Source organism: Molossus molossus, unplaced genomic scaffold (genome assembly GCF_014108415.1).
Source record: "Molossus molossus isolate mMolMol1 unplaced genomic scaffold, mMolMol1.p scaffold_m16_p_2, whole genome shotgun sequence".
Classification (NCBI taxonomy): Eukaryota; Metazoa; Chordata; class Mammalia; order Chiroptera; family Molossidae; genus Molossus; species Molossus molossus.
The window spans coordinates 124382112-124408533 of record NW_023425355.1 but is presented as its reverse complement, the minus strand read 5'-3'; the positions used below and the strand labels follow the sequence as shown (position 1 = coordinate 124408533).

Sequence of the window (26422 nt, the reverse complement as noted above, 5' to 3'; positions counted from 1 at the left end):
TGGCTTTGTACTTTTTCTTTCTTGTATATTTTATCTACACATAGGGGCACTGAGCCTTAATGATAGATAAGGCATTTGGGGGTTGGATTCTCTAAAAGCATATCCTGAGGCAAAGATCCACATGCAAATGATTTATGAAGAAATACTTTTGGGATAAACTGTTTTTAAAGAGTGGAAACAGCCTGAACAGTGTGGCTCAGTGGACTGATCGATGACCCTGGACTGAGAGGTCCTGATTGGATTCCTGGTCAGGGCACATGCCCAGGTTGCGGGCTCGATCCCCAGGAGGGGGCGTGCAGGAGGCAGCTGATCGATGTATCTCTCTCACATCTATGTTCCTCTCTCCCTCTCTCCCTTCCTCTCTCTTTAAAAAAATCAATAAAAACATATTTTAAAAGTTTTTAAGTGGAAACAGAACAACAGGCTAAGGAAACAGGAGAAAGCAAGCAAGATTGTAACAGGAGGAAAAATTTGGGGCAAGACAATTGCAGCTTGATTCCATAGTTTAACTGAAATGTAGTGCGCCAAATGTGTCCCAGTTAGAGACAAGGACACTAGGCTTTCACACTAGTGCATTCTTCAATTGTTATTGGCCTTAGTGCCTTAGTCCATTTAGGCTGCTATAAAAAAAAATACTATAGACTGGGTGGATTAAGCAACAAACATGTATTTCTCACAGCTTTGGAGGCTGGGAAGTCCAAGATCAAGGCCCCAGCAGATTCCGTGACTGATGAGGGCCCACTTCCTAATTTTTAGACAGCTATCTTCTTGCTGTGTCCTCACATGGCAGACAGGATGAGAGAGCTCTCTGGGGTCTTTTTTTATAAGGGCATGATCTTACTCATGAGGGCTCCACTCCCATGACCTATTTGCCTCCCAGAGTCCCACTTCCTAATACCATCACCTTGGAGGTTAAGATTTCTCATTATCAATATCATGTAGTCCCCTGGGCCTGGATTTTAATGTGTGATGGTATAGTGGCTTGACATTCAACAACCATTTCACCCTCCTCCTGTGTTGCAGTGGCCAGAAAGCAAATCCTAGGCTTCCTTATAATTAGAATTCTGGGTGTAATTTAAAATCAGGCCATCACTGCTTCTCAGCCTTTTGGCTAAAATCAGGTGTAAAATCAGGCCATCAGATGCATCCATGCAAAATTTAGAAAGTGGAAATGAGACAAAAGCTGAGCTTCTGCTGCTTATACCATTTTTGGTGGCAAACATGGTTTTGCAGGCATTTGGTTTCCTGTGGCAGCATTCACAGAAGTCTCAGGATGCAAGGCATTTGTTTTGCTTGTGTGGAATGATGCAGCAATGATGCAGCTGTGGAGCTCACAGCAGCAGTTTCCTAATCATGATTGTGGCAATAACAGCAAATTCTGGAGCCGGGAGCCTCCTGACCATGTAAGAGGCAGCAGCTGTCGTGATGGCCAGATTCGGTGGTGAGACTGGGAAAGTTGTTCCTGAAAGCTCAAACTAGAGTCTTTTTCTTCAGCTCTTCCCACAATTCTATAATCTCTTCCTGCTTGAACTAGTTAGAGTGAAGCCTGTTCTGTACAAACTGAACCCTGATTTAAACAATATGCTAAAGGGAATTATAAGAATTTAAATATCTTTTTCTCTTTCAAAAATATCAATGTGCTCTCCTTTTTTTGAATTTATATTATGTGAGTTTTGCTTTAGTTAGCCTGACGACCAAACCAACTGAAAATTTTTCTTAACTCAAAATTTTATTTTAGTAGTCAAAACTTGAAGATTGTTTTTTTGTTTTTGTTTTTGTTTTTTTATGTCTGCATTCCTGCTGTAACAGTCTTACATCTCCATCCTCATCACTACACATGTGGATGCATCGGGCCAACTAAAAATGTCATATACATATCAGCACAAAAAATAAAATCACTTTGATAAAATATTTTAAAGTACTCTCTCTGTTATCTACACTTTAAAACCATTTCCTTAGGATACATTCGCAGAAATGAAATTGCATCATACACATTTTGCACTCAGAATATTTATTTCATATCATTTCCTAAAGTTTTGCACTAGTGTATTTTCCTTTCACAATGTAAGATTCCTTTCAAGCATTCATCCATTGCATATGTGCCCCAAATAAGAATCCTAACAAAAGTTTGTTTTTTGTTTGTTTGTTTGTTTGTTTGTTTTGCTAAATTGATTATCAAATGATGGTCTCTTGTGGTTGACTCAATTGCCATTTTTCATCACTGGGATACTTGAACATTTTACAATGTTTATTTGAAAAAATGGATTTTTATTGTTGATGGAGTCTTTAAAGCCTGAGACACTTTCGTGTGCAGAGTAAAAAAAATCACCACCACCTGGACTTCGGTTTAATGTTCAAGTTATCAAATGTATGTGTATAATGAACAAAACTGGGAAAGTCACTTTTTCTTAAAGACACAGATTAAATGCTGTCTTAATTAAATTTCCTTAAATAATTTAAGCTTCAATAACAAAGTCAGTGCAACTAGTGCTTTTGAATACTTCAGACACTTTATCAGCAGTTTGAACATTTCAAACTCTCAGCAGCAGAGAGAACATGAATAAATATGGTGATTATAAAACTTATTCCTAAAAAATGACTCCTCAAGTTCTAGTTTCAGTATCAACCAAGATGCTGAACTAGGACAACTGGCTCCCTCAGCTGAGATCAGTCTCCGAGATAATATTGAGGTATGGAGAAAACAGAGGTTCAGCCCCCTGGTGTGGTGTTTGCAGAAGTCAAATCGGGCCAGTGCATAAATAGTGCTGACGATCTGATGAAAATGGGTACAGATGGACTGATCTCGAGCAGTCACTTCCCCACTCCACTCCCAACCTCTAGGACTGGTGACGCCTCTGAATGTTCTGCAGTTGAGGGAGGGAGTTGTTAAGGAGAAAGCTTTGACATGAATAAATGGCTTGGTGGAGTGAGGAGTGATTTATCATGAGGCTCCCCACTCTAGGGGAGCTTACTTCCTCCATAGAACTCATTTCAGCTGGCCCATATTGAGACCTCGCTGCTGATTCTTTCCCCACAGCTACTTCTGGGAAGTAGCCTGTATTGCAAGAAATATAAGGCTACAGGCTATACACAAGATATCTGAAGATCTCAATCTTCATACATATTACTAAGAGAAAGAAGCCAATCTAAAAAGGGTATATACTGTATGATTCCAACTATATGACTTTTTGGAAAAGGCAAAGCTATGGAGAGAGTAAAAAGATCAGTGATTGCCAGGGATTAGGAGGGAGGAATAGGCAGATCACAGAGGATTTTTAGGGCAGTAAAACTATTCCATATGATACTATAAGGGTGGATACATGTCATTATATTTCAGTCAAATTCCATAGGATGTACAACACTAAGAGTGAACCATAAGGTATTTCTGTGGACTTTTGGTGATAACAATGTGTCAGTGCAGGCTCATATGTTGTAACAAATGTACCACTCAGGTGCTGTATATTGATACTGGGGGAAGTTGTTTGTGTATGGGGCCAGGTGATACATGGGAACTCTGTCTTTTCTGCTCAATTTTGCTGTGAACCTAAAACTTCTCTTAAAAATAAACTATTTTAAAAAGGAAAAAATGGATTAAAGGCATGTGCAAGCATTTTACAGAAGAGGAAACACCTATAATCATTAAACATATGTAGGGATTTTAGCTTCATTAGTAGCCTAGAAAATATAAATCAAGTCCCAACAGAAATACCATTTTTGTACACTCCATTGCCAAAAATGTTTGTGTTTGACAATGTCAAGATTTGGCAAGGATGTGGATTGACAAACTGTCTTATATAGTGCTCATGGGAATAGATTTATCTCCTTAATTTGAAATTAAGCCTATAACCTAGCAATTTGACTCCTAGGTGTGTACCCAAGAGAAAGTCATTTGTGTGCGCGTGCGTGCACACACACACACATAGTGCCACCAGGCTAACAGTGAGGTCAGTGGGAAACTGAGAAAATTATCAGTAATGTGTATATGTAACGCATATGGGAAAAAGAGGCTGAGAAGCCTTCAGAGAGAAGTCTTAACACTCTTGCTACACAATTTTTGTCATTTATTTACTACTGTAAATCTACTGTCATTTATTTATTTTATTATATGAAAATGCATTTTTGTACTAAACCTTTTTGTATATAAAATGGAAGAATATTAAGTTTAATTAAGAACTTAATTTTCATTGATCAAGAAAAAAATGATGAAAGTATAACTTTAGACAAAAAAAAAATTTGCCAATCTTTATCATCAGCCACAACGATCGCAATATTACTGACTGCATGAAAACACAAATCTGCTGAGAAAGCATCAACATCTGTGACAAAATTTTATAGTTATTTTTAAATGATACCTGAGAAAAATCAAAGGTACATGACACTTCACTTTTCATTGAGATTAAATATCCATTCTAAATTAATTTCACTGATTTTCCATTCCAGTTGTGTGTGTATAAAAAGACTAATGTAGCCCTGGCCATTTAGGTCAGCGATTAGAGCTTCGGCCCTTGGACCAAAGACTCGTGGGTTCAATTCCAGTCAAGGGCACATACCTCGGTTGCAGTTCAGTTCCCGTCCCTGGTCGGGGTTGTGCGAGGCAACCAATCAATGTGTCTCTCTGAGATCGATGTTTCTCTGTCTCTCTTCCTCCCTCTCTCCCTCCTACCCTGTCTGAAAATAAATGGAAAAATATCTTCTGGTGAGGATTAAAAAAAAAAAAAAAAGCTAATGTAATTATTATAAATATTCTTGTGCCATGAACAAAAGAGGAATTTCTCATGAAGTTAAATGACCCCACATGCTTCAAATAGAAAATCTGTTAATTCCAATAATAATTCATTTTTTTTCATTCAATTTATGTAATTAAAATAAAGCTTCGAGTGTTCATTCTGTTGAAGATAAAACATCTAACATTGATATCAATGCTATTACAAATTCAATTAAAAAGTTAAACTTCTTTTTTCTTCTTTTTCTTTTTGCTTGATTGCTGGCACCTTTACAGGATTATGGGTTTAATTTGATGTCTGTGTTATATCGGATGTAAGCAAAATTTATTGCTCTGGAGTTTGTGGTGCCAAGGTTTACCTCAGTCATTGCTTCACAGCCTAAAGGGTGAAATTCACCAGTCAATCTGAGGGAGCTCTGGGGCTTGTGTGTGAGGGAGGCACCTTCTGGGGGCTTCCTGCAGACTAGACAACAGGGGGAACAGACAGACCGACTGGGATAAGAGCCAGGAGCTCAAACAGCACCCACAAACCCCCTGGTTCTCTGGACTCATCTAATGCTAAAAGTATTGATGGGGAAAACAGCACCAGGTGTTAGACTGAAGGAGTCAGACTGGACCTGGATTCAGCAACCTTAGTACTTGAGTTCTAGCTAAGAAAAAGATCAGATCCAAGACTCAAACTATAAGAGAAAGTTTACTTTAGAAAGTCACAGAAGTAGAAGAAGTGAGCTGTAGAAGAAATTGGCTCAGGAAACAAGTACAGAGGCAAAAGAAGGGCCCTTGGAGCTTAGGAGAAAGAGAGGCAAGGAAAATGTACCTGGGGGCAGGGGTGGAGAAAGGCATTGGGTGCTCCATAGAGAGAACTGCAAGAAAGTTAAACTTTCAAGACAAAGTTTTACTTTTGAGAGGATAAAATGATTACTAATTTTGGTAAAGCACAGCATCAATGTTTAGTGAAAACAATGTTCTCACTAAATTAAGAAACCTATAAAGCGCCAGGCTGGTGTGGCTCAAATGGTTGAGCATCATCCCTTGCACCAAGGGGTCATTGGTTCAATTCCCAGGTTTTGGGGTTCGATCCTCAGTAGGGGGTATGCAGGGAGCAGCTGATAGATGTTTTTCTCTCTCTCACTCCCTTCCTCTCTATCTAAATTCAACAATAAAAACATATTTTTAAAAAAGAAACCTATAAAGTAAAAAAGATGTTCAGTGGGAAGAAGGTAGTGGGTGGGCAGAGATTAACCAAAGAACTTATATGCATAACCCATGGACACAGACAATAGTGCAGGGAAAGCCTGGGGTGGGGCAGGAACCAGGTAGAGGGGACAATGGGGGACATCTGTAATACTCTCAACAACAAAGATTTTTTTAAAAAATAGATATTCAGAATGGGTCATAGTGATCACAAAATTTATAATTGTATCCAAACAAAGAGTAATAGCCTACTGATTGAAATAAAAGCTGTAAATACATTTTTTTTTTAACAAGTTCTCCAGGTAGGGTCACCAACTGTCTTTTTTTTTTTTTAACTTATCTTTATTGTTCAATGTATTACAGATGTCCCCTCTTTTTTCCCCCATTGACACCCTCCTCCCCACTCCTGCCCCCTCCTGCCTTCCCCGCATTATTGTCTGTGTCCATTGGTTATGCATATATGCATAGAAGTTCTTTGGTTTATCTCTTTTCACCTTCCCTCCCCACTTCCCTTTGAGGTTCATCAGTCTAACAACCAATTTGTACTTCTTAATTCCTTCATCTTTTTCACCCATCCCCCAAACCCCCTCCCATTTGGCAACCAACAAAAAGTTCTCTATATCTATGAATCTGTTCCTGTTCTGCTTGCTCATTTTGTTTGTAGATTCAATTGTTGACAGATATGTATTTATTGACATTTTATTATATTTTATTTATTTATTTTGGTACGTGCCCCTAGCGGGAACCGAACCCGGGACTCTCTGGTCCGCAGGCCAATGTTCCAACTGCTGAGCCAAACCGGCCAGAGATATTGACATTTTATTGCTCATCTTTTTGTTCTTCTTCAAAAAGACCCTTCAACATTTCTTATAATACTGGTTTGGTGGTGATGAACTCCTTTAGCTTTTTCTTGTCTGGGAAACTCTTTATATGCCCATCGATTCCAAATGATAGCTTTGCAAGATAGAGTAATCTTGGTTGTAGGTTGTTTCTTTTCATCACTTTGAATATATCTTGCCACTCCTTTCTAGCCTGCAAAGTTTCTTTTGAGAAATCATCTAACAGTCTTATGGGAGCTCCCTTGTAGGTTACTGTTTTTCTCTTGCTGCTTTTAAGATTCTCTCTTTGTCTTTAACCTTTTGCATTTTGATGGTGATGTATCTTAGTGTGGACCTCTTTGGGTTCATCTTGTTTGGACTCTCTGTGTTTCCTGGACTTGTATGTCTGTTTCCTTCACAACTTAGGGAAGTTTTCTGTCATTATTTTTTTCAAATAAGTTTTTCATTTCTTTCTCTCTTTTCTCCTTCTGGCACCCCCATGATGTGAATGTTGGTATGCTTGTTGTCCAAGAGGCTCCTTACACTATCCTCATTTTTTTTGGATTCTTGGTTCTGATCGGGTGTTTTTTGCTTCCTTATATTCTAAGTCAATGGTTTGCTTCTTAGCTTCACTTATTCTACTATTGATTCCCTGCAAATTATTCTTTATTTCAGCTAGTGCTTTCTTCATTTCTGACTGGGCACCCTTCATTTCTGACTGGTCCTTTTTTATGCTTTTGAGCTCTCACTAAGTTCATTGACTATCCTTATAACCAGTGTTTTGAACTCTGCATCTGTTACATTGCTTATCTCTGTTTCATTTAGATCTTTTCTGGGAGTTTTGTTCTGTTCTTTCATTTGGGACATGTTTCTTTGTCTCCTTATTTTGGCTGTCTCCCTGTGATTGGTTCTATGTATTAGGTAGAGTTGCTATGTCTCCTAGGCTTCCTAGGGTAGCCTATTGTAGTAGGTGTCCTATAGGGTCCAGTGGCACAGCTTCCACGGTCACCCCAGCTCAGCCCTCAAGGTGCACCCCTCATGTGGACTGTCCACCCTTTTGTTATAATTGAGTCTTGATTGCTGTTGGCACATCAACGGGAGAGATTTACTCAAGCTGATCAGCTGCAAGGACTGGCTGTGCCCACTGACCACTGACCTCTGTCTACCTTGGATGATCAGCTGTGCAGGGGCCCACCACACAGAGCAAGACTTACTTCAGCAGGGCTCTGGTACCCACTGAATCCACTCCTTAAGTGTGTCTCTTATGGAGAGGGTTGGGTGGTGGTGCTTTGACATAGTCTGAAGCTATTCACTGTGTGCTGGCTCTGGGGCAAGGTCAGCCTCTGTCTGTGTTCTACCTGAGACCACCAGACATAAGCTACAGAGCAATCTACAGATGGCTGCTTCTTGTGCTGGTCTTGGAGGTGACCAGGCAAAGCTAAGCTATGAACCAAGGCTGGCTGCTTCTAGTGCCAGGCCTGGGGCCAGTTAACTGGAGGCATGGGGCACGCTGAGGCCAGGTGCTGTTTGTTTGAGAGAATTTAGGAAAATCTGAAGTGAGAGCCAAGACAGGCCAATCCTATCTACTAAAGTATTTTTAAAAGACAGAATGAGTGAACTATAAAATACTTATTATGAAGGTAATATTTAAAACTAAAACTTGCACAAAGAATGCAGCCCTGTCAAAACCTTGATTTTAGCCCAGTGAGAATGATTTTGGACTTCTGACCATACCTGTGAGATAATGTTTGTGTTGTGTTAAGCCATTAATTTGTGTTAACTGGTTACAAAGCAATGGAGAACTAATACACTGAGCAATCATGCATTTATTCAGCTCTAATTATAGTCATCCACCTGTCACACCAAACCCTCTCATGCCTCTGTCTAGAATATCTCTCCCATCCATCTGCCTAGGTCTAATCTTGTTCTTTAAGAGTAATTAGACCCATCACTTCTCCTTGGAATCTTTGCCTGCACTGGGCTCTTCCACTGTCTAGTACCTCCTATCATGTCTCCTTTTCAGCACTTATCACACATGAGTTGCAATCACTGATAATTGCATTCCTATTTATACCACTTTGCCAAGTTCTAGTTTAATAAGTGTATTTGGTACTTGTTCCCTAGTTATTTGTTAGGTCTCTCCAACAATATAGTATGCTTGCAGAGAACAGGGCCTACTCCTCTGTGTATGTATGCACACACAGGTGTGTATTCTCTTAATATGTTTCATACACAGGTTCCAACACTCCCCCAAAACACACAGCATCAAATAAAGGCTCATTGAAAAAAATTGACCAGTCTATAGGCATACCTCATTTTATTGCATTTTGCTTTACTGTGCTTCACAGGTGTTGCATTTTTTATAAATTGAAGGCAAGATCCTCCACCAGCAAAAAGATTATGACTCAGTTTATTGTAATATCACTTTATTGTGGTAGTCTGGGACTGAACATACAATATCTCCGAGGTATGTATGTACTTTGTAACAAGTTATTTCTTAGTAAGTAAGCAAAAGAAAAAATATTCATAATAATATTTTATTATAATGCATTTATATTATTATTTACTAACTTGCTATAAGAAATTAAGCTCATTTATTCAGTCCATTTTCTCCTTCAGAAGGAACCCTCAATAGCACTTTTTTCTAGCCACAATCATCTGGTTTTCATATTATGGTCTTTTACTTCGACCATCAGATGTGGTACCCAACACAACCAAAACTTATTTATCCATTTGACATATTTTTATTGGGTGCCTACTATGTGCAAGTGCTGTTGGGGACATGGAGAAACAAATGAATAAATTAAAGTTTATCTTCAGGAGGGGGAAGATATGCAAATAAATATTATCAAGCAAAACATTATAAAGACAAAATGAAGTAACATAATGATAAAGAGATTAAGTTATTTTCCCTTGGAATAGAAAACCAATCTTTAATGAGGCAAATATATTGGTCAACACGAGAGTAGGTGGTAGTGGTTAAGAACCAGGATTTTTGCCCAGCCAGTGTAGCTCAGTGGACTGAGCGTTGTCCCATGGACTGAAAGGTACCAATTCAATTCTCAGTAAGGACACAAGCCCATGTTGCAGGCTTGATTCCCAAAGAGGGGTGTGCGGGAGGCAGCCGATTGATGTTTCTCTTTCACATCGATGTTTCTATCTCTCTCTCTCCCTTCCTCTCTCTCTAAAAGAAAAACCAATAAAAACATATTTTTTTAAAAGAACCACGATTTTCAAGTTAAATGGAACAAAATCAGTTTCACCAGCTCCATCAACCATTGAATGTCCTTGGACAAAATTCTTAACATCCCTGAGCCCAGTTGGCTCAGCTGGCTCGGTTGGCTCATCTGTTTAAAAAAAAAAAAAAAAACAGGCACTCTTTCTCATAAGGTTATTTTGAGAATTATATAATATAATCCACACAAAATGCTTAACATGGTGCCAGACACATAGAGAGTGATTAATACATTATAACCGGTATTATGATATATTTAAAACAGTAAATAACATTTCTGAATAATTATTTAAGCAGGTTTCCCTATACAATATTATATGTCGTATAAAAAACTTATTTACTCTATGGATACAAATACTGAGACATGTTGAGGATGCTGTTTTGCTCCACAGATTCCTCCTTCCTGATGATGAACTCATTCCCCCAGCAACTTTCAGATTTTGGCTGCTGAAGGCCAACACTTGATTCCCACTTTGGGAATTTTGGCCTCAACTGAACTGCCTCAGCTAAGGTTATGCCCCCTTCCTTTTAAGCTGGAGAATCAAAGCGAACCCTTAATTTTTTTTATTAGCAATTGAATTTTCTTTTCCAACTCTCGAATTTTAATTTGGATCTGTTTTGAAGAACCACCCAACTCTAGAGTTCTATGAGGTGGCCTGAGTTCTCTACAGAAACCTCTTCTGCTTCCCCTACTCCATCACAGAGGTTGTTCCCAACATTGCCTGATAAACTTGCTCACCAGTCTCCATCTGAGAGTCAGCGTCCCCAGGGAAGCTGAATTAAGTCAAGCAAGCATTATACAGGCAAGGCACTGCTGTGGTGCAACTTTGGCAAACTTCTTCTGTAAAAGGATAAATAGTGTGTTAGGTTTTGGTGGGTTATCTGTTTTCTGTCACGTTTATTCAACTCTGCCATTCTAGTGTGTAAGCAGCCATAGACAATACATAAATGAATGGCTGTGACTGTATTCTAATATACCGCCTTATTTTATGGACACTGAATTTGAATATCATAATTTTCCCATGTCACAAAATATTCTTATTTAGATTGGTTTTTCCATTTTTAAATGGTTTAAAGAATTCTTAGCTCATGGGAATTTTAAAAGGATGTAATTAGATTTACTATGGTGATCAGTTTCTAATATATACAAATATCAGATCGTATTGTGTGCCTGAAGCTACTAAAATGTTATATGTCAAAACCAAAAAACAAACAGGTGGCAGGCTAGAGTTGGTCAATGGCTATAGTTTGCCAATCCCTGAGCTAGAGGAAGGGGGTAGAGCAGTGTGGCCCTCACAAAGCCACCATTCTGGTGCATGAATTTACAGAATTTGATATGATGGGACCCTAGATTTTGTAACCTTGTTTTTAGGATACAGAAGACTCCTTCTTGGCTCCAGAAGGGTCAAGAGAACATGGAGAAAATGAAAAGAAAAATATGGGCAAAAATAAGATTCATAATTTGGTGTCACCAAGAAAATCCCACATAGCAAATCAAAATAATTTAATATTCACTATGTGGTATTTTCCATTTAGAAAACTTCATCTCCACTAGAAAACAGAATTAGGATATTTGAGTGACAGTTTTGTGGCTGTATCTATAGCTAAGTAATCATTCAAAAATAAAAACACAATTGCAATTTGCTACTGTTTTCATGTTTATAAAGAATATAGTTAAGTGATCCACTGATACAGAATAGAAAAAAGAGAGAAACATATTTGAAACTGTTTGAATCTGTCTCTCTACCCAAATATAGCAGCCCTCTACAGTTTATTTCCCTCAAGAAGAAAACAACTTAGAGGAATTTATTTGAGTAACAAACACTTTCTTAACTCTTTACCCTTATACCTTTTGCTTTTTACTTTTGCCATGATGTGTGTGTTCTTCTTCTTTGTCTTGTCTTCTTTTTCAATTTCTAAACTCCTTGAAATGAATCCTACCTTTGCTTTTTTAAATCATTTTTATTTTTCCTCTGTTGCTATCCAACCCTCGCTTTGAAATCATTCCTTATAACTCCTCTTCCCACATTCCTTCACCATGTGTAATATGAGATTTCCCCTTAATTCACACCTGACGTCCAACCAACGTTTACTTCTTTAGCTCTTGACTCCTTCACAAACCCCTCCTCCACATTCTCAGAATAAATGAATAATAAAGTGTTGTTTTAGCTATGAGTAGTTGAGAAAGAGGAATATAAATATCCTCTCTCTTACGGATTCACATTGCTATACTGTGAAATATGGAGACTAGGAGTGCTGATTTCAGTGGACACCAACTGTAATAGGCGGTTAATGACTATATCCCTGGCTTTTGAGGTCTCCAGTTTCTTCTCTCTAGACACTTGGAGACTAATTTGGTCCACACTTGTCATGATGAGTTCAGATGCCAGAATCTGGGTAGGGGAACTGTCATGAAATGCAGTGTCCATAATGTACTGCTTATATAACTCCACCACCTTTTGTTCCAGGTACTCATTCAGCACAGCATTAGAAATAGGCTTCTGCATTTGAAGGCTGTTTTTCTCCTTGATGCTGGTTATTCTCCAGTAGGATGAATACCGCTGGATAGGTTTTTGGGGAAAGTCACTGGGCTGTGTAGAAATGGAATCCTCCATCGGCAAAGGAATCTCAGATGATTTCAGCAAAGGGCCATATTCAAAACTGCTCTCAGAAGGAAAATCTGTCGTCACTGAATTAATGGCCATCACCTGGCCCCCCGCAATGTGTAAGTCATTGTAATTCTTGCAAATACTTTTGCAGGAAGGTGGAACCAAGTAGGTCTCTCTACTGGGGTCTCTACATATTTCAACTGCAGCCAAGTTTGGGCTTTCAAACACGGGGTTGGGGTTTGTCTGTAGCACTGTGAGTTTCTGATTTCTACTGTGTTGGCTCTCTCTTGAAGAAATGAATTTGCCAGAGGATTTGCAGCTCAGGTAGAGACTTCCAACTTGTGTTTCATCCAAGGAGGAATAGGAAAGAGCAGCAGATTCCGTCTCTTCCTCCTTTTCCTCAGCCACCTTCTCATGATAAGATGTACAACTCTGGGGGATGTCATTCCAGTAAGCAAGTCCACTGAGATACCCTTCTGACAGCATTCTGAAAAGAGAGTTGGTGAGTAACAATGGGGAAAATGAAGACTGGAATTTTTTTTTTTTATTGGTAGTTGATGTATCAAAAAAGTAAAGGAACTAAATGAAATCGTTTCATTCATTCACCAAGATATCACTAATTCTGTGCCTGCTGTGTACCAAGTCTATGACATATGCTGGAGATATAAAGATAAATAAGACACACTTCTATCCTCCAAGAAATTTCCAGTATGGGGGGAAATAAACTAGATACAAACAATTCCAATATTATATTACTGAGGGTTCAAATAGTGATAGACACAAATGAAGTAAAGAAGAGGAGCCCCTGCCCTGGCCAGTTTGGCTCAGCGGTTAGAGCGTCGGCCTGCGGTCCGGAGAGACCCGGGTTCGGTTCCCGCTAAGGGCACGTACTTCGGTTGCAGTTTGTCCCCGGCCCTGGTTGGTCGTGCGGGTGGCAGCCACTCGATGTGTCCCTTCACGTCGATGTTTCTCTCTCTCTCTCTCCCTTCCTCTCTCTCCCTCCCACTCTATCTGTACAAAAAATGGAAAAATATCCTCGGGTGAGATTAAAAAAAAAAAAAAAAAAAAAAAAAAAAAAAAGAAGAGGAGCCCCATCCGGCCGGTGTGGCTCAGTGGTTGAGCCTCAACCTATACACCAAGAGGTCGCCAGTTTGATTCCCGATCAGAGCACATGCCCAGGTTGAGGGCCTGATCCTCAGTGGGGGCCATGGAGGAGGCGGCCAATCAATGTTCTCTCTCATCGATGTTTCTGTCTCTCTCTCCCTCTCCCTTTCTCTCTCTCTAAAAAAAAAAAAAATCAATAAAGAAGAAAAAAATTTAAAAAGGGCTCCCAACACCACCTGGGGGTAAAGAGGAGGAGTTATGGGATGTGTCACAGAGAAGACAACATTTCAGCTAAATTGTGAAGAGTAAGTAATAGTTCCAGCCATAGGCACAGAGTTAGTTATAAGAGAATATGGTGGTGTGGCCTATTCACCATATACCAAGATGCTGAGCATAGGTAGAAGGGGTGGGAAAATAGGCTGGAATTGGGTTGTGAAGGGCCTTAGGAGTTAAGCAAAGGCATTTGCATCCTGCCCCAGAAGAAATAGAGAGTGATTAAGAAGCTGAAAATTGGAGAAGCAATATACCTCATGGATTATGAGAAAAACAATGAGACAAATTCTACTGAAAAGAGAGCAATATTTCACTCATCTTTGTATTTTATCCCTCAGAACTAGCACAGTTGTTTGCATTTAGGACTCAAAAGATATTTGTTAATTTGAATTAAATAACAACAATGGCATAGTATAAAATTAATTCACTATCAACCCATCATGAAAGACCATGAAACCTCATCTACCTTGGCAGCCCAGGATGAGTTTCTTGCTCTATCCCACCTACTTCTCATAATAAGTCCTGGAAATGTCTCTGTACCCAACTAATATGTTCTCTCTCTCTAGTTACCAAAGAACTTTCCTGACCATGGAGTTTGCTACACCTGCCTCCCCTCCCCACCCTCAGAAGTTGTCACCTGAGTCTGGAGTGGCTAGAATAGGCTAGAAACCAGCAGCTGCATTGTCTAAAAAAGGAACACACTGACATTGTTGGCACTGGGCAATAAACAACAAGGAAAACTGGTCCTCTTTGTCCTTGAAAGCTGGGCTTCTAAAACAGACTTGTCAACATGAACCTGAATTGAAAAGTCAAATTTGAAAAGGATTATTTGAACAATGCATAAGGGTCCTTTTAAAAATTTTAGCATCTCTTTCATATCTGCACAGTTATTTCCCAAGTACATTTTTAATTATATAAGGTAAATATTATAAATATAATTAATATAATTGTTTTAATTGTATAAGAGTAATATTTTCAATATGTATTTTCTCTTTTTTAAGTATTCCAGGATATATTCAGCAAAGTTACCTATTATTTAAATGTTTATATTCTAGGCAGAGTCATGTTCCACAAAGATACAAAATTAAAGGTCTTCAACAAATTCATGAGGTAATTTTTGTATGCTGGAACCACTTATAAGGATAAACAAAATGTTTTTATTTCTTGAGAAAAACTTTCTAAGTATGGTTCTGCCCTCAGCAAACTGCATATCGAGATGAAAAGGCAAGTCTTGATATACATAAGAAAATTAACAGGATAAAAAAGTTTACCATAAAGGTTTCATAGTGAGGCAGTTATTTCCCAACCCTCCCACTCCACCCCACCCAGGCTACAGCTAAGGCCTTCCCCTTTCAAGGTCCCAGAACACCATTGTAGAAAACCAGAGCAGAAGCGCAACTCTCAGCTTGTGAGTTTCTAAACTGGCTTCAGAAACTCTCAGCAGAAACCATAGTTTTAGAGAAATGACTTTTGAGATACCGTAACCTGAGCTTTTAAGCTTCAGAATCCAGAGCCCTAGAAAACTTAAGGCTTAATATTTATGCATCAACAATATACTCAGAGGATGGAATCTCCCATGGAGTAAAATAGTATGGCTCCAGATAGGTTTGGGAGCCAAATATAGAAGAGGTCTGTGCCCTACGTCCCAGATAGAATCTGAAGAAGCAGAAAGTCTCAAAAACTTTTCTCCTGCTCAGCATGGCGTAGAAGCAGGAAGGGAACCAACCACATGGATTGCCTGAGAGGACAGATCAGAGGCTGCCTCATCAAGTCTGTTCACACACCTGCATGTCACCCAGAGCCTGCAAACTTGGAGAAGATTGCAGTCATGATACCTACAGTCTCTTAACCAGGGGCCAGGTGAAAGATGAGAAATTACCATGGATGCCAGTATGACTGCATGATGACAACCAGAGTTCCCCCACCCCCACACCCCCAGCTGACTCTATGACTCTATGTAAGCAAGCTGGAAGTTAGAGGCAAACGCAAAGAGGATGGAGCTCTGAAGTGATTGAGGAAATCCTGATTGACAGTGATTACTCAGGAGAATGTGAGCTGAGGCCAAAGGCGAGATCAAATTGAGTGCAAGTGTCTAATTGTGCACTGGAGATTCAGGCAGGGAGTTCATTCGAGGTTACTTAAAGTAAACAGTAAAATCAGGTCCCAAGTGTGAGTAGTAGGACTTTATACTGGGGGTTTGAGGAGCCTGTGCGTGTTTGTAATAATTTCTGTGGGGAGCCTGCCTTGAACAGTACAAAGAAGAATGAGTGACAGCAAGAGGTGCAGTATTGTATAGCTTTGTAAAGATTATAAGAGCTTTACCCGGCCAGTGTGGCTCAATGGTTCAGCATCGACCCATGCACCAGGAGGAAGCAGGTTTGATTCCCAGTCAGGGCACATGCCCAGGTTGTGGGTCTCATCCCCAGTGGGGGGCATGCAGGAGGCGGCCAATCGATGTTCTCGCTCATCAATGTTTCTCTCTCTCTTTCCTTCTCCCTTTCTCTCTCTAAAATCAATAAAGAAAAAAAAATGTTTTAAAGATTATAAGAGCTTCAAATGTACTAAACAGGTAACATTTTTAAAAAATCACATTCACAGGTAAAATTTAGTTATGTATTGAAACTGGTTGAGTCAAAAGAAAGTTCTTGAACTGTTAGTCAGTGGACCAGAATTTTAGTTCTTACCTTGTCACTAGCTGTGGTTTTAGTCTAGCTAGTGACAAGTTTATAAAATAGTTAACATTAGTGCTAGCTACAACCCAGTTACTATCATAAGTGCTTTTTATGTAATAAATCAATGGATCCCCATGAAGACTCTAAGATGTAGGTACTATTATTATATTCATTTTATGTCAGAATTAAATAATCTGTCCACAGTCATCAAGCATTCAAACACTGGCAGTCAGAAAACAGACCCCACACTCATGTATTGCTTAAACTCTCAGAGACCAAAGTTCTCATCTGTAAATTAAATTCACTTCTTTTCTTTTTTTCTTTCTTTCTTTCTTTCTTTCTTTCTTTCTTTCTTTCTTTCTTTCTTTCTTTCTTTCTTTCTTTCTTTCTTTCTGTTACAGATGTTTCCCCTTTTTCCCTCATTGACACCCTCCTCCCCACCCCACCCCCTGCATTGTTGTCTATGTCCATTGGTTATACATATATTCATATAAGTTATTTTGTTTATCTCATCTGTGATATTAAATTATCTATAGAGTACCTTCAACTTTAATATTGCAGGGGGTTGTGATTATATTAAGATAAGAGAAAGAGGGTTAAGTGAGCATTACTCAGAATTGAAATGCATTTCTGAAAAATTAGCAGCAGAGGGCAGCAGAAAGCATGCTAAAGCAGCTTTTCGAAGATTACTCTAAAACTGCAGAGTATAGGGTGAAAATCACAAACAAAAATTATACGTATGTTAACTAATTTAATCTTCATTTAAACTTTTTCATGTACCTTTAGAATAAAAACAATGTTGTACATCATGACATTCTAAAATTTAAAAATAAAGAAATAGAGAAAGTACCCAGCCTACTGGTATGGCTCAGTGGATTGAGTGCCGTCCCATGGACTGAGAGGTCCCAGTTCGATTCCAGGTCAGGGCAGATGCCTGGGTTGCGGGCTCGATCCCCAGTAAGGGGCGTGCAGGAGGCAGCCTATCGATGTTTTTCTCTCACATCAATGTTTCTATTTCTCTCTCCCTTCCTCTCTCTCTAAAAGATCAATAAAAACATATTTTTAAAAAAAGAAATAGAGAAAGTTATTTGGGTTTATTTTGATGAATCGTTGGCATTTTTTTCTTAATACATTTTAGTGATTATCTGTGAAATTCTTATTATATCACTCAGTCTCTTCAGAGGTATTACAAAATGTATACTTCAGACAAATGTTAAGATTATTTGACTTCATTTAATCTGAGACACTAAAACTTGATCTAATGGATTACTTCCATTGTTCAAAGATATTTTATCACTTGAATTTTTTGTTTCTCATCATAGAGAAGCTATATGTGTATATTTAGAATACATATGTGTGTGTGTGTGTGTGTGTGTGTGTGTATAAAATATCTAAATATATTTAGAATTCTTCATGACTGGTTAAGTGCAAAGGAAAAGACACCCAAGGATATCTACAGATAAAATGATGTAGACAAATGTAGCCTACATTAATCATTACCAGACTGGGGAATACCAAAATTAACCTTAAGAGCAAATTCACAACTTAGAAATATGTGCTGAAGTACAACACTTTGCTAAATCATTTACTTGGATTTCAGAAGAAATTACACTATAAATTCCTCCTTCTACACTAGCATTTTCTCAGAAAACTGTTATTATAACTTCTGTACATAAACACACTTTTAATTTACACCCAAACGATACAAGCATGAATTCATAAAGAAAATCTAAAGAGCATAAAAATTTATAAGAGGGAAAATTTGGAAAAACCTAAGTTAGGGATCACCAATTTTTGTTATAAAGGGCCACGTATTTACTATTTTAGGTCTCTGTTATAACTACTCTGCCATCATAGCAGGAAAACCACCACAGACAATACAGGGTTGGCAAAGTAGGTTACAGTTGTGAATATGCAAAGCATTTATTCTTGTATTATTTGCTTATTAATTATTATATTACTGATTTGTATTTGTCTTATTGTTGTTGTTATTTCATATTTTTACTTATTATTTATCTCTTAGGTAATGATGGCTGGTAATTTAACCAACGACCAACAGAAGTGGATGCTTAAATAATACTGGAAGACAGAGAATGCCGAAAAGTTCCGACAAGAATGGGCTGAACAATTTGATACACCTTCACTAAGTAGACCAACAATTAACAGAATATGTGATAATCTGATAAAACTGAGTCCATCTGTAATGCTCCAAAAAGTGATCGACCAGTCAGTATTACAACTCAGGAAAATGAAATGTTAGTGAGTCAGGCAAAGCACATTTTAAACTTTCAGGTGCTATAAATCGGCACAACTGTGTCTACTATTGAAGAGAAAATCCCCATGTAATGATAGGAGGACCATTGAATCAGCTGGGGACTACAGTTTAGGCAGGTCTTTTGTGTAAGGAGGTAGTTGGACCTATTTTTTTCCATACAATTGTTACATACAACCTGCATCTTAACATGCTGAGGGACACTGTTTTACCACAAATACAGAGACAGCATGATAATGATCACTTCTTTCAACAAGATGGAGCTCCTCCACACTGTGCTGTAACAGTGCGTGGGTTTCTGGATGAACAATTACCCAACAGGTAGATATGTCAACAAGGGCCAGTGGAATGGCCACCATGATCACCAGACCTCACCCCAATGGACTTCTTCTTTTGGGGTGTTGTCAAAGATAAAGACTTTTCACAAAAACCACATATGGTGGATGATATGATTCTCTGTATAAGTGAAGCATGTCAAGAAATTGATAAAGAACTCTGTGCCAAAGTGTGCTTGATTATAGTAAGTAGACTACAAGAATGGGTAAATAATGAAGGCCGGCAATTTGATCACTTACGAGATTATACCTGAGGGCACTGTGTCATTGTGACATTCTTTTGAGTTAATAAAGCTATTGTAATAATCATAACCCACATGTCTTTTTCCATATGAACAATTGTAAACCTACTTTTGCCAACCCCTGTATTTATCAGAATTGCATGGAACTGGAGCAAAATCATCTGCTACCTTAAATGGTGAAATAAATCATTGAGACAGTTCTTCGAGTGAAGGAGTAACTGGCAATAGCAAAAGGAAAGCAGGAAGATTGGGGATTGGTAGCAAGTGGGGAAGTTGGAGGCCATAAGTCAGCAGAACAGATCCGGTCCCTGGAAGAACAAGCTGAGTGCATGCAAATTAAGACATCTGAGAGGCTGGGCTGAGAAAGGGTGCAAAGACCACAACCTCACAAAAATGAAAGCAGTGGGATGGGGCTGCCTCCCACATCACAGGATGAAGCTTTATGAAACAAGACAGGAAGACGGCATCTCGTGTTCCATAGAAGATCTTGGGCCTAGCTAGCTGGGGTGCAATTTGGTTCCCACGTGTCAGCATGTCTGCTTATACAGATCTGACTTTTAACAGAATCATACATCTACAGACACAGCTTATGTTAGCAAATCATTTCTCATAGCAGACATTTGGGTTTTTCTTGCTTTTTTATTATGTGTAATCACTGCGTATGCTTCCCTGAATGTTTCCTTAGGGCTGCTTTGGAAAAGGCAAGTTACTAAAGCATAGCTATTGCAAATAGCCCTTCAAGTAGCTTGGGCCAATTTATTCCATCACCAGCAATGTTTGAACTAACAGTTTCCACTGACATTCTTCAACACATTATTATTATTTTTTAACTTTCTAATCAGGTAAGCAAATTTATTTTTTGCCTCAAATTTGAGGGTGAAGCAAACTGTCTTGTTAGGATTATGTGTAAGTGATATATCAGGGAAGTTACTATTTTTTATCTTTATTGTTGAAAGTATTACAGGTGTCCTTCCATCTTTCCCCTATTGACCCCCTCCCCCCCAGTCCCCCCATCTCCGTCTGCACTGTTGTCTGTGATCACTGGTTGTGCTTATATGCATATAAGTTCTTTGGTTTATCTATTCCCGCCCTCCCACCCCCCTTCCCTCTGAGGTTTGTCAGTCTGTTCCCTACTTTCATGGCTCTGGATCTATTTTGTTCATCAGGTTTTTTTGTTCATTATATTCCACATATAAGTGAGATCATGTGACATCTGTCTTTCTCTGATGGGCTTATTTCACCTAGCCTAATGCTCTCCAGGTCCCAAGATATTATTTAATACCCTCAAATTCTCAAAACACTCTATTTCATCTCTTAACTTCTCTATTTCCCCTATAATCTAAATTCTAGATTCCATAATTCCAACCTACATTTACATTTTCTTAAGAGCTTATTGATTTGGGGTCCTGCATATAAACCACTGAAAGGTTATCATTGAAAAACTTGAATATTATTTTGTTCATAATCCAGTTATAATACTGTAACCAAATCTGTATTACATGTTTTAAAATTTTTTAGTAAATGATATGAGAACTTTACCCAAAACAAGGGGTATCTTTAGGAAGAATCCTGCAGTTTCCTCAATCTTATCTTTGAAAGTGCATGTTCTTTAGAGCTGGAAATAACCATTCACTTAATCATATACCTTGTCTTATATCCCTATTATTTCATCTTTTGTGGCATTTGTTGACAGATGCTCTAAAGTATCACTCGTACCTTTTAAATTCTTGTCACAAAACATATAATTAGGGATTATCCTATCAAATGTGAAGTGAATCTTTCTTAACAAATTAATTTCTGAGAGTCTAATTTGATGGCTAAGGTAATAAGTCGAAAGGCCTGTTTCCCATCACCAAGTAAGTAAATACTTTTCTTAGATCCTTATGACCAAAGGTAACAACTACTTCCGAACACTTTATCTGAATATGTAAATTTCCTTATTTCAGAAAATGTACATTCCAGTGCAGAAATATTAATAAATATATGTTTTTCATAGTTTGGATTTTCATATTCTATCTTTATATCTCACAAATAGAAAATTAAAGCTTATGATCATTTCTTTTCATTATTTTAAAAATATTTTAAGACTTCCAGTCAAGATGGCGGCGTAGGGAAATGCGGTATTGCATCCTCCCACAACCACATCAAAGTTACAACTAAACTACAGAACAACCATCATTCAGAACCGCCTGAAATCGAGCTGAATGGAAGTCCTACAACTACGGAATTAAAGAAGCAGCCACATTGAGACTGGTAGGAGGGGCAGAGGCGGACGGGCTTGTCCCACACCCACGTGTGGTGGATAAAAATTAGGAGGATACCTCGGCTGGGAAGGTGCTACCTGAGGACTGAGGGGTCCCCGTCCCACACCAGGTGCCCAGCTCAGGGTTCCAGTACCAGGAAGAGAAGTCCCATAACTTCTGGCTGGAAAAACCAGCGGGAACTGAGGCTCAGGGAGGCTGAAGCTGCTGGAGCCCGAGGTAGTTCCTCTGAAAGGGCCCACGCACAGACTTGTTGGACTCACTCCCTCTAAGCTTGGAGGTGAGGCAGCTGGAGGGGCACCAGAGTCATACAGGGAAGAACTGAGCTGCTTGGCACTGGAGCGAGGGCTGGAGAAGGGGCTTTATCCTGGACAGACATTTAGTCAGAGGCCTTTGTTCCTTCGGTGAGCTCTTCCCTGGGGTGGCAGACAGCCGCCATATCTGGGACTCCAGCAACCTGGCTCACACTGGTAACCTCGCCCTGGTGACTTCCTGAGGCCCCGCCTCACCCAACTTTCAGGCCCACCCAAGCTATTGCCAATTGCTTAACTATAGGATTGGCCTGTCTTGGATCCTGCTTCAGGTTTTCCTAAATTCTTTCAAACAAGCAGCATCTGGTCTCAGCTAGCCCCATACCTCTCGTTAAATAATACATAGAAACAAACCCAGGAAGGCAGCCAAGATAAGGAGACAACGAAACAGGTCCCAAATGAAAGAACAGAACAAAACCCCCAGGAAAAGAACTAAGAAAAATGGAGATAAGCAACCTAACAGTTGCTGAGTTCAAAATACTGCTTATAAGGATGCTCAATGAATTTAGTGAGAACCTCAGCGAACTTAGTGAGGGCCTCAAGAGCATAAAAAAGGACCAGTCAGAAATGAAGGATGCACAGTCAGAATTGAAGGAGACACTAACTGAAATAAAGAATAATTTACACAGATTCAATAGTAGAGTAGGTAAAGCCAAGGAGCAAACCATCGATTTGGAATATAAAGAAGCAAAAGCACCCAATCAGAATAAAAAAAAAAAAAAAAAAATCCAAAAAAATGAGGATAGTGTAAGGATCCTCTGGGACAACTTCAAGCGTGCCAACATTTGCATCTTGGGGGTGCCAGAAGGAGAAGAGAGAGAACAAGAAATCAAAAACCTGTTTGAAACAATAATGGCAGAAAACGTCCCTAACTTGGTGAAGGAAACAGACATACATGTCCAGGAAGCACAGAGAGTCCCAAACAAGTTGAACCCCAAGAGGTCCACACCAAGACTCATCATCATCAAAATGCAAAAGGTTCAAGACAAAGAGAGAATCTTAAAAGCAGCAAGAGAAAGGCAGCTAGTTACCTACAAGGGAGTTCCCATTAAGACTGTCAGCTGATTTTTCAAAAGAAACTTTGCAGGCCAGAAGGGAATGGCAAGAAATATTCAGAGTGATGAAAAGCAAGAAACTACAACCCAGATTACTCTACCCTGCAAAGCTGCCATTTAGAATCGATGGACATATAAAGAGTTTCCCAGACAAGGAAAAGTCAAAGGAGTTCATCACCACCAAACCTTTATTATATGAAATGTTGAAGGGCCTTCTTGAAGAAAAAGATTAAATATGTGAACAAACAAAATGGTATTGAATACATATCTATCGACAATTGAATCTACAAAGAAAATGAACAGGCAGAACAGAAACATTCTCATAGATACAGAGAACAATTTGTTGGTTGCCAGATGGGAGGGGGAGAGGGGAATGGGTGAAAAAGGCGAAGGGATTAAGAAGTACAAATTCATTGCTAGACTGACAAACCTCAAAAGGAAGGGGTTTGGGGATAGGAACAAATAAACCAAAGAATTTATATGCATAACCAATGGACACAGACAACAGTGTGGGAAAAGGCAGGAGGGGGGCGAGAGTAGGGAGGAGGAGGCCAATGGGGGAAAAAATGAGAAACATATGTAATACATTCAACAATAAATATAAAAAAATAAATAAATAAAAATATTTTGACAAAAAAATGAGTGAATAAAAACATGAGAAATGTGATCATAATAGTATTGACTGATGTTAAATTTCTTTGGTGTTATAATTGTTAATTATATTGTCAATTATGTTCATTAATGTTAACATTTATTTAATTGTAGGTATATAAACCAAATGCAGTGCAAGATATTTCATTGGATCCTAGATTTAAAAAATAAAAAAAACTCTAAAGAAGATGTGAATAATTGGGGAAATTTTAATTTTAATTATATGTTCTATAACAGGATTCTAATTGATGTTAAGTTTCCTTTGCATTATAATTATGAAGAAGTCTGCCCTTTTTAGTAGGAGATACATGTGCAAAATTTGGAGGTGTCATGTACCCTAAAGTCAACAATATAATCAACAATATAGTTTTGAACAGTTCAGGAAAAAGCTGTGTGTATGTGTGTGTGTGTGTGTGTGTGTGTGTGTGTGTGTGTGTGGAGAGAGAGAGAATGTAAATGTGGCAAATAGCCACAACTGATTTATCTACGTGATAGAAATATGGGTGTTCATTGTGCTATTCTTTCCATTTTTATATAGGTTGGAAACTTTGCACAACAAAAATTGGATGGGGGTGTTGATAACTATTGAAGACAGATTTACACTCTGTCATGTTTGTGAAGAGCATAGAGAGACAGTATCATATAAGATAATCATTAGGTATGTGATTGGAAATAGTTCAGTAACTTGAAATAACTATTGAAAACATTGCATCAAAGCGATATTAGAATTAGTGCATTACCTTTTAATATCTCCCAAATTACCATTGTAATATGAACGTTTTATACAAATTTTAAATATTCTCTACTCCTTCAAGAAACTTCTCAAGTTCTAAAACACAAGCTTCGTATACCAACCTACACAAACTATGCTCTATAACTATCCATATGACCATTCTGGCCAAGCCAGGTCTATAGTCAAACACAAATAGATGTGCACAAGAAAAAGAATATTTGAACAGTTCTAAAAATAACTCACAATTCCTTCTCATTTTTTTTTTTGGCTAAGATCAAGTGTAAAGAGAATACAAACAAAAGTCCACCTGTGCTAGCACTGTCTTTAATACCAACGAGTAGATTTCCGTCAAATCACCCAGATGGCAATTCGAAAAACATCATCACTGTAGATCACATTCACTTGGAATATGTCCTGCTATGCAGAAAAACACTTATAACAAGCTCACTGAATGAATAATTGAAAATCAAATCCAAATGGAATTTATTGTGATTGTATTCCTCTCTAAAACTACATCACTTTAACAATTCAAGAGTTATGCTTTCTCTGTCTTTTTCAGCCTTTTTAATTCTTTTTTATTTTTATGAAAACATAGTTGGCCTTCTTTTAAAAACACAGAAGCTAAGCCTGTGTAGGAATTAGTGGACAAGCACTGAATAAATCACACAATAAATACTTTATCAGACCAGTCAATTTTGGGGGGTAAAAAATACTTTAGAAATGCCCCAAATGTGAACATGAAGAGGTAAGAGAAGGAAGTGTTTGACTTAATTTCTCTTTATTGACCAACTCCATTGAATGTTTACTTAAACTCCCACTCACCTCTAATTTGGTAAACTAGAAAAGCATTTTACATGTCATAAGATTGGATCTGAGTTCTGATGTTAAAGGAACTAAGTAAGCATGAGAAGAGAAATGGCAGAAAAAGTTAGCAATTACAGGGTCTGTTGTTTAATTTTCTTACCTTCACTAACCAATCTGCTCCTTTAGTCCTGCAGAAACACGACAATTGACCATACAGAGATGAATAAGCCAGCTAGTGCTGTATCCAGAAATGTTCACAAGCCTTTGGTGAGTATACCCGTCACTGCTTAAAAATCAAGAAACCAAGCTGCTCGTTGCATTTCCATTTTTTTTTATAACTGATCCAATGGAAAAAGAGTTGTTTTGCTCGTCTGATTTGTTCTAAAGAACAGTGGGAAGTCCCAGAAAGGGGGGAGGCAATAACTGACAAACCCACATCGAGCCACAGAATGGTGTTTCTTCCCCTTTTTCAAAAAATGAAACTTATCTATGAAACTGCCTGTTGTTAAAACAGTTTATCACTACACATTATGTAAGAACCCTATCAATGTAAATTTATTCGTATTACGAAATTCTCTGGGACCCCTCTCCCAAAACAGAACCAAAGTCAGATACAATTTAGAAAATTATCAGTTTTATCACTAATTATAATTTTTGAGAAGTATTATTTCTTAATTGTACTTATAGTTTTTAAAAATGAAAGTTAGAACAGTTTTCTCTCTCGAATTAAAAATAAAAATAAAATAAAACACTTAATGGAAAGTTTTGTAGAAAGAGACACTTTCATATTATTGGTGAGATTGTAAACGTTTTTAGGGCAATTTCCTGGTATCTGTCAAGTTTTTTAAAAATATTAATATCCTTTGACTCAACCATGTCATTTCTATAAATTTATTAATGTGATATATTTGCACCTGTGCACAGACATGTAAAAATATATTTGTTGCAGCACTGATTAAGAAAGTAAACAGTGGAGAAATATTCACAAATAAGATATTGGCTAAACAAATAAGAGAATATCCCTGTGGTAGAATACTAGGCAGTTGTTAGAGTGAGGTAGTTTAATATCTAATAATAGGAGAATATCTTCAAAATACATTCTTTAGCAAGAACATAATATGCTCCAATTT

At 38.2% G+C, this 26422-nt stretch overlaps 1 protein-coding gene across 1 annotated transcript; it reads right to left on the bottom strand.

Moving 5' to 3' along the window:
* Positions 1 to 11818: 11818 nt before the first annotated feature.
* On the bottom strand, positions 11819 to 25670 carry TASL (TLR adaptor interacting with endolysosomal SLC15A4). The gene is made up of 2 exons (XM_036271331.1): positions 25453 to 25670; positions 11819 to 13066 (listed from the first exon to the last, which is right to left on the bottom strand). The coding sequence occupies exon 2, from the start codon at positions 13063 to 13065 to the stop codon at positions 12181 to 12183; it is 885 nt and encodes a 294-aa protein (XP_036127224.1). The 5' UTR covers position 13066; positions 25453 to 25670; the 3' UTR covers positions 11819 to 12180.
* Between the last annotated feature and the right edge of the window lie 752 nt (positions 25671 to 26422).